Genomic DNA, 9,369 nt, shown 5'->3' on the forward strand with positions numbered 1-9,369 from the left:
TTCTAAAAGAGATCCTAGGATTACCTCCCCTAGAGACATAGATTTCTCTATCGATTTAGTACCAAGTGCCACCCTAATGTCCAAATCTCCTTACCGAATGAGTATATCAGAGTTACTAGAACTAAAAATGTAGCTAAAGGAAAAATTAGACAAAAGTTACATCAGATCTAGTGTCTCACCATGGGGGACCCTATACTATTTGTCAAGAAAAATGATGGAATATTTCAAATGTGCATTGATTATTTCCAATTGAATAAGTTAATTTTCAAAAATAAATACTCGTTGGCCCAAATTGATGATTTGTTCGATCACATGAGGGGAGAAACTATATTTTCAAATATTGATTTAAGAACTGACAACCGCCAACTGTAGATAAAAGATGAAGATATTCATAAGACAACTTTTAGAACTATATATGGTCATTATGAGTTCGCAGTGTTATCCTTTTGTCTCACTAATGCTTGAACAACCTTTACAACCTTTATGTGTTTAATGAATGTTGTACTCCACAAATACCTTGATAGGTTTGTGTTGGTATTCATAGATGATATTTTAGTGTATTCCGAAAATGAAGAAGAGCACAAAGAACATCTAGAATTGGTGTGAAAAACTTTAAGAGAACATCAACTATATAAAAAACTCAACAAATGTGAGTTTTAGAAAGACAGAATATAGTGTTTGGGTCATGTCATTTCCAAGGAGGAACTATTTGTTGATCTTGAAAAGGTTAGGGCTATTATGTATTCGCTGATACCTAAAGATGTGTGAGTGGTTCTCTCATTTATGGGAATCATAGGATATTATCAAAGATTTATAGAGGGCTTCTCAAAATTGCCTTACGCCGTTACTTCCTGACAAAAAAAGAGAACAAAATTTGGGTGGACAACCAAATGTTAGGAAAGCTTTGACAAACTAAAACAAATACTGACAGAAGCTCCTATACTAAAAATTACAGACCCAAACAACAAATTCATTATATGCACATATCATTGTTTGGAAGGTCTTCGACGACTTTTGTTGTAGTAAAATTCAGTAGTAGCCTATGCATCTAGGAAAATAAAACCACATGAAAATAATTATGATGTGTATGATTTAGTTCGTGACAATGATACATGCTTTAAATATGTGGAGACACTATTTGTTAGGAAAAAAATTTACCTTCATGACAGATCACATCAGCGTGAAATATTTTTTCAACCAACCTGATCTAAATGCTAGACAAGCAAAGTGGTTACCATTCCTCAGTGAGTTTGAATTTTATATTGAACACATGAAAGGAAAAGAAAGCAAAATAGGTGTTTCCTTATGTAGACATGCACATGCTTTAATGGAAGTATCTATTCGTAGTATTAGTACATTTTTCTGGAAAAGATTAAAAATTAAATACAACAAGATGGTAAATATATGGAAATTTAACAGAAATTAAAGCAAATGGAAGTTCAAAGATATGCTGCAAATTTTGAAAAATTGCTAACTTACTTAAATAGATTGTATATTTTCAATGTGAGTGTTTAAAAAAAAATGATACTAGATGAATATCACAAGAAACCATATGCACACCATCCTGGATACCAAAAGATGATAACAACATTAAGAAAAGAATTATTTGGCCATACATGAAGAGGGAGGTGGCACAATACTTAAAAAAATGTATAGAATGTGAATAGGTAAAGGTGGAACACCAACACCCTGCTCGATTGTTGAACCCACTGCCCATTCCCAAATGGAATTGGGAAGTGATTTCATTGGATTTTATTACAAAATTACTAAAGACAAAATGACAACATGAATCCATCATTGTGGTGGTGGAGACTTTGAGTAAAGAAACACATTTTATACCGGCGTAGTCTACTTATGGAACAACATAGATTTCCAATATTTTCATGATGGAAATTTTCAGACTGCATGGAGTACCGAATATGGTAGTGTGAGACATAGATGCTATATTTCCCTCCAAGTTTTGGAAATCTTTGTTTGGAGGCATGGGAACTCAATTAAATTTCAACGTTGCATATCATCTTGAACAGTTGAAAAAACCGAAAGGACTAATCACATTTTGGAGGATATGTTACAAATATATGTCATGGAAAAACCTATTGAATGGGAGGATTTTCTGCATTTAGAAAAATTTTCATATAACAATAGCTACCAAACTTCAATAAAAATGAGTCTGTTTGAAGGCTTGTAAGGCATAAAATGTCATACATCACTCAGTTATAGTCAACCGAAAGATAGATTGATATTAGGACCTGATTCTTTGTAGGAAATGTAATAGGTGGCATGGAAGATTCGATAGAAAATAAAAGTTGCATAAGACATGCACACAAGAAAATAAGCCATAAAGAATTTAATATTGGAGACCATGTTTACTTAAGGGTAAAATTGAGGAATAGTACCTTAAGAACTAGGACCTGTGCTAAATTGGCATTGTGACTGTATGGGCTTTTCGAAATCTTGGACATAGTTGGTCCAATAGCATATCAACTAGATTTTTTCGATCATATTAAAATTCACAATGTCTTTCATGTGTCTCTATTAAATAAATGTGTCCATGATGATTCTCATGCGATTGATTGAAATTTGATACAGGTGGAACCCAAAGGACATTTCCTACCATAGCCACTCTGCATCTTAGATAAGAAAGAGATCTTGCTCCGGAATCAAGTCGTCACTTAGGTTAAAGTGCAGTGGAAGCACTTTACATCTGAAGTTGTTACTTGGGAGTGAGAGGATACAATGAAAGAAGCCTACCAAACATTTTTCTAGTAATGAAGAAAATGAAGCATAAAAATTCGAAACAACGTTAATTTTAAATGGGGGGAGATGTAATAACCCTTTGTTACTATGTAAATATTTCTTTTGTTTTTAGACAAAATTGTTTTTAGGTGTAATGGCTAGAAAGCCATGATGAATTTAAATTAAGAATGAAGATTAACGATAAAATATAATGATGTAATAAACGAATAGTTCATTTTATGGTAGTTCATTTATGGAAACACGAAATAAATAAATTTTAATATAAATATCCCAAAAACATATTTCAGAAAATTAATATAAATCACAAAACCTTAATTCAATAATCATATATACTCTTTAATTTCAATAATATTCATTTATGATAAATGTTCCACTTAATACAACATCGCATTTATAACGAAGAAATCTCATAGAAGACCCAAACCCCATTTGATTAGATTACTGGATAAAATGCGATGTTCAACTTGGAAATGATGAAGCAGCACCGAAAGCACCAATTTGTTACAAGATAATAAATGGGATAGTTAGGGTGAACTTAGGTTCGTGCAGCTTCTAAAGTGGAGTTTTATTGTCAACTCCTTCAATGAGAGAGTTTCGGATAGTTTAATTTTTACGAGTGGGATTTCATCCGGCTCCATTTTCAATTCTTTTTTATAAAATTTATTTGACCCTGAAATCAAAGGAAAAATCAATATCATACGAAGTCATTGATACACACCTCAAATATTAATGAATACAAATATTTTTTTATTCAGAAATATAAATATATTTATATATAATAAGCAAAGGGTTTCTATAATGTCCATTATTTTAAATATTTTTTAAAGAATTTCTATTACGTATGCCTTTTTCATTCTATTACCTGTTTTCAAATAGGATTTTTTTAATGTTCTTATCAAGTATTACAACATGTATAAGTTATATTCTCCATCAAAGTGACGAAACCAGGCATCTACCATGGATGGATTATTTTATTTCACCGCCCACATGGCATTTTTGTTGACAGGTACTTAATTAACCTATATTCTCCAACAAATAATAGATATGAGTAAGGGAAGGAGGCATTTATCATGAATGGATATTATGAACCAAAAACCTTGAAGCAAACTGCTCATTAATCCCCTTCCACCATGAAAGCACTTCAATAATTTTGGAAACTATGAAATGATTTTTCATTCAAAAGAGTCTCGAGTATCATCTACCAAGTCAATTTCCATACCGTAGCCCTTAATTTGGGCCTACAATACATTTGAGTTATAAACGTATGGAGTACTAACGATGCTTTTGAAGAAAAAGTCGCAGATGTAATAGATCATGGAAAATGCCAAAGGTTTGACTAGATAACTTTGAATGGCAGGCTGAAAAATGCAAGTTGTGTTTTACTTCGTGAAGAATAGGTACAGGCACAAAGGATGGGCAAGGCTTTTGGGAATAATAAAAGATATTAGATTGGATAGATCGTGGAAAATGCCAAAGGTTTGACTAGATAACTTTGAATGGCAGGCTGAAAAATGAAAGTTGTGTTTTACTTCGTGAAGAATAGGTACAGGCACAAAGGATGGGCAAGGCTTTTGGGAATAATAAAAGATATTAGATTGGATAGATCGTGGAAAATGCCAAAGGTTTGACTAGATAACTTTGAATGGCAGGCTGAAAAATGAAAGTTGTGTTTTACTTCGTGAAGAATAGGTACAGGCACAAAGGATGGGCAAGGCTTTTGGGAATAATAAAAGATATTAGATTGGATAGATCGTGGAAAATGCCAAAGGTTTGACTAGATAACTTTGAATGGCAGGCTGAAAAATGAAAGTTGTGTTTTACTTCGTGAAGAATAGGTACAGGCACAAAGGATGGGCAAGGCTTTTGGGAATAATAAAAGATATTAGATTGGATAGATCGTGGAAAATGCCAAAGGTTTGACTAGATAACTTTGAATGGCGGGCTGAAAAATGAAAGTTGTGTTTTACTTCGTGAAGAATAGGTACAGGCACAAAGGATGGGCAAGGCTTTTGGGAATAATAAAAGATATTAGATTGGATAGATCGTGGAAAATGCCAAAGGTTTGACTAGATAACTTTGAATGGCAGGCTGAAAAATGAAAGTTGTGTTTTACTTCGTGAAGAATAGGTACAGGCACAAAGGATGGGCAAGGCTTTTGGGAATAATAAAAGATATTAGATTTGATAGATCTGTGAAAATGCTAATTAATGATAGATATTTAGGAATAGAGTGTGTATTCTACTTCTTGCGTATTCTACTTAGTGATGACGAAATACATTGAAAAGAGGTGAGGGTTGATGTGACCAAACGCATGGAGAAGAAATCAGTAGTTGGAACAGATTTTTGTTGAACTCACTCACTCCTATTTATTTGATTTCAGATTATTCATGAAACCCACAATTGGAAAGGCTATTGGATATTTAAGTTGCACTCAGCCTCTCATTTTGCAACTTGCATATCAATATCATAGGAGAAAAATGCAAAGCCACGAAGGTGGAGAGGGCATGAAGGTTTGCGTTACAGGAGCAGGAGGGTATATCGGATCATGGCTCGTCAAGAATCTTCTCCAGAGAGGCTACACTGTTAACGCCACCCTCAGAAACCCTAGTATGTAATACGGAGATTCTGCTCGCTCTTATTCATTAATTAATCACTTTGTTTACAGATTAGGTGTGAGTTATTCTCATATTTTTGTGCATGCAGATGACAAGGCAAAAACTGGGCCTCTGCTGTCGCTGCCTGGTGCTGCAGAGAGACTGAAGCTCTTCCAAGCAGATTTAAGCGAAGAGCACGCCTTTGATTCCGCAGTGGAGAGCTGTCAAGGGGTGTTCCACGTGGCCAGTCCTATGGACTTCTCCAAGCCTTCTGAGGTACTGATTATGCATAAATTTCTCTTAACTTCTGATTTGTGAAATATGGAAGGTATTGAAAGGGATTTAGCAAGAGTATACAAATTTTCATTTCTTGTAAAACTTTTGTGAAATTTTCATTTCTTATGAAACTTTTGTGGGACAGGATGATTTTGTTCAGCCTGCTTTGAAAGGGGTATTGAATGTATTGAAATCCTGCTCGCGTGCTAAATCGGTGAAGCGTGTGGTTTATACTTCGTCAATGGTAGCAGCTTGTCCGCTAAATGAACAAGGGGAACATATTCGTGGCTCCAATCTGGACGGATCAAGATGGACTCCTGTCGATTTCATGCGCGGTAAAGCCAGCCCTACTAGTGTACGTAATTACACTGCGACTAGAATGATCGAATTTTTTTAGTAGAAAAAAAACGCTACCTTTTTATGTCAATAAAAAGTTTTTATTACATATATTCGGGGACATTTTCTATTTTTCAATTTTGGATTAGTCTTTGGAAACAGTAAAATTTTACATCAAAACATTTCAAATTATCTCTTTGAGGTTGACATCTTCTGCTGCACAAAATTGATTATTCAAAAACTGTATTATTAATTTGGTCAAAAACCTTAATATTCCTCATTTTATGGCATAGAAACTATTTCATTCTTGTCACTGTCTGAAGCATAAAAAAGCTTTCATTTTTATATGCTTTTATGAGCAGTTGATAGTGTTGAGAGTAAAAGTAAAATTTACTGGTTTCTATACTTTTTTTTATAGATCAAATTTTATTTCTGGAAAGGACCTTACTAGAGTTTTAATGTGATTCATTTAATTGATTAAAATTGGAGAGTGAATTCATTTTGTCCATTGATCCAATCTATTATGCCTATGGCATCTCTATAAATACATCTCTATAAATTTGTATTTGATTAATTCCTAACAATTTGACCCCTATCAATACTCCCCACAACTTAATAATTTCTGTTTTATTATTAAATACATTCCCATTAAAAAAATAAAACTTATTAGATATAGATAACTACTCCAGAACCACATGCTCTGCTCTCCTAACACAAGCACTATCAAAAAAATCCCACTAATTGCGATAATTTTCTCTGCTTAAATTTCCTTCAAGTGGCAGCCAATTAAATTTAATCCTGGATCTGTTCAGCATAACTCTCACCAGTTACGGATTATCCTAGATTAATAATAATAATAACAACAACAACAACAACAACAACAACAACAACAACAACAACAACAACAACAACAACAACAACAACAACAACAACAACCTCCTTAAGCATCTTTCATATAGCGCATAACCATAAATCTACGGTCTCTGATCCATATTCTGATACATGAAAACAGTATGTCAAATATGGCATTACTTACGGATCGTGATTATCGTGCGTGCAGTTTTATTACATATCCAAGACATTGGCGGAGAAAGCCGCCATTGAGTATGGGTTAAACAGTGGCCAAATGGAGGTTGTGACAATTGGACCGGGTTACGTTTGTGGGCCAACCATCATCTCAAGTCCACTTCCGTCTTCACGTGATGAAATATTAAGCCCCATTACAGGTATGCAATATTTTTGTTATATGTTCGTTAAAATCTTCAGTTCTTTGCACACCAGTAATAGGGAGAAGGCGAATGATAACTCACTTTTGTTTGAGTTGAGGAGAGGGTCTGGCAGATCAATATGTGAAATATTTTAGTTTGAAAAACTAACAACTTCAGTTGAAAATGTTACAGGCAATATTGAGGGGTTGAAGTTGAATGAGTCGTTTCTCGGATCAATACCGTTAGTTCATGTTGAGGATGTGTGTGAGGCCCATATATTTCTGATGGAGCAACCAAAAGTACAAGGTCGACATATTTGCTGTCTTACCCCTCTCACCGTTTCTCAGTTATCGGACTCCATCCATAAACTCTATCCACATTTTACTCCACAATTCAAGTATGTAGACTTCTCCCATCATGTACGGTCTTTTTAGTTATATTTTTATGGATTTATTTTGTTTTTTTTATAAGGTGAGGAAACTTGGTTTATCATGACAGAGGCGACGGTGAAGATGATAATGGTGTTCGTGTTCCTGCTTCTTCGAAGAAACTTTTGGATATGGGGTTTTCATTCAAGCATGACGTGGCAGACACTTTGGATGACACAATCAAATCGGCTCAATCTTATGGACGGCTGAAATAGTTTCGACTCATAGATAGAATTTGTGAATAATATTATTATTTTATATGGTTTTGACTGAGAATTTGTAAAAATATTGTTATTTTTATAGTTTTGACCGAAGAATATTGTTATTTTATAAATATTTTTAAATGGCTCATTAAATTTATATTTTAGAATAAGTTTTAGAATTTCAATTTAATTATTGATAATTATTAAGTGGATGGTAGTTCCTTAATTTTTTGGAAAAATTTAGAATATTTTTAATAACTTTTGTGGAAAATTTTAGAATATTTCTAATAGTAGTAATCACATATTAAAGCTAAAGTTTTATTTTAAAAGTAGTGTATTTTTGGATATGTTTTAGTAGTAAACTATAATATTGGCCCATGGTTTGTAACAAAACTTAAGATCTTTATGATTAGAATTTTATTACATGTTTTTTAAATGTATATATGCTTAACTCATATATTATTTATTTTTCATAACTAATAATAAAATTATAATTTAGTTAATTTTTTATATATTTTTAATCTTCACAATATAAAATGCATTATGAAGTGGTGTTATGATGTCCATCTATGTTTACCAATCATTTGATTTATAGAGTTATACAATATATTCGTATTGGTTAGATTTACAAATTTTATTTATAATTTCCTTTGCTATTAATTAGATGTTAATTTTTATTTTTTTAGTGTATTGGTATTATTTTGATTTTTTTAACTATATAACTTTTAAGAAAATTAATTAAATTTATTTAAAAAAATAATAATTGGAAACCTATTATTATTATTATTATCATTATCCAATTTTAAGGTCACCCCGAAGCCAAACAACAAATTGGTGTAAGAGACCTCCTTGTTTACAAATTTTATTTATAATTTCCTTTACTATTAATTTAATCTTTTTTTAAGAAAATTAATTTAATCTTTTTTTATTTTTAAAAAAATGGAAACTTATTATTATTATTATCCAATTTTAAGGTCACGGCCAAGACACACACCAAATTGATGTATGAGCTGTCCTTGTTTGTTTGTGGGACAAGCTACGAAGGCATACATACTCTACCCCCCTCTAGTTTTGAACCTGTGACCTATTAGGAGGAAACACATGCTCTTAACTAGATGACAAATATGTCTAAATATAATTAGAAACATACTTTAATTTAATGATATAATAATATTGTTAAACTCACACAAAATTGATAGGAAAAATATTATTCACATGATGTAAATATAATTACATTTGTGTGAACCTTGGTTTCATATTCCAAAATGCTTTTTGGATTTATATGATTGTTGAAATTCTTTCACACCAATCCTAATGGATTAGGTGTTCATTCCCCTCCTTAATCGAAAGGGGTGTATATGAGTCCAAGAAGAGAGTTGGTGATACAAATTGGATCACTATATTTTTTCATACATATTTATGCATTCAAAGTGGAAAAAGTGGAAGAATCGGCGCATGGGGCCGTTTTTACGAGTGGGACCCAGTTTGGAAAAATTGGGTCTAAAACCTTCCGGGAGAATTTTGAGGCATCAAATGATGTTATTTTTGTTAAAAATTTGTTACTTTA

General features: G+C 32.6%; 1 protein-coding gene across 1 annotated transcript; it reads left to right on the forward strand.

Moving 5' to 3' along the window:
• Positions 1 to 4,934: 4,934 nt before the first annotated feature.
• Positions 4,935 to 7,946, forward strand: LOC149166058 (putative anthocyanidin reductase). The gene is made up of 7 exons (XM_089431276.1): positions 4,935 to 5,044; positions 5,138 to 5,364; positions 5,461 to 5,627; positions 5,773 to 5,982; positions 7,024 to 7,189; positions 7,364 to 7,568; positions 7,670 to 7,946. The coding sequence occupies exons 1-7, from the start codon at positions 5,022 to 5,024 to the stop codon at positions 7,812 to 7,814; spliced, it is 1,143 nt and encodes a 380-aa protein (XP_089287402.1). The 5' UTR covers positions 4,935 to 5,021; the 3' UTR covers positions 7,815 to 7,946.
• Positions 7,947 to 9,369: the final 1,423 nt, after the last annotated feature.

The sequence above is a fragment of the Pinus tabuliformis genome, chromosome 5_1 (assembly GCF_031772625.1).
Source record: "Pinus tabuliformis cultivar Carrire ecotype Pingquan chromosome 5_1, CPIR1, whole genome shotgun sequence".
Lineage (NCBI taxonomy): Eukaryota > Viridiplantae > Streptophyta > Pinopsida > Pinales > Pinaceae > Pinus > Pinus tabuliformis.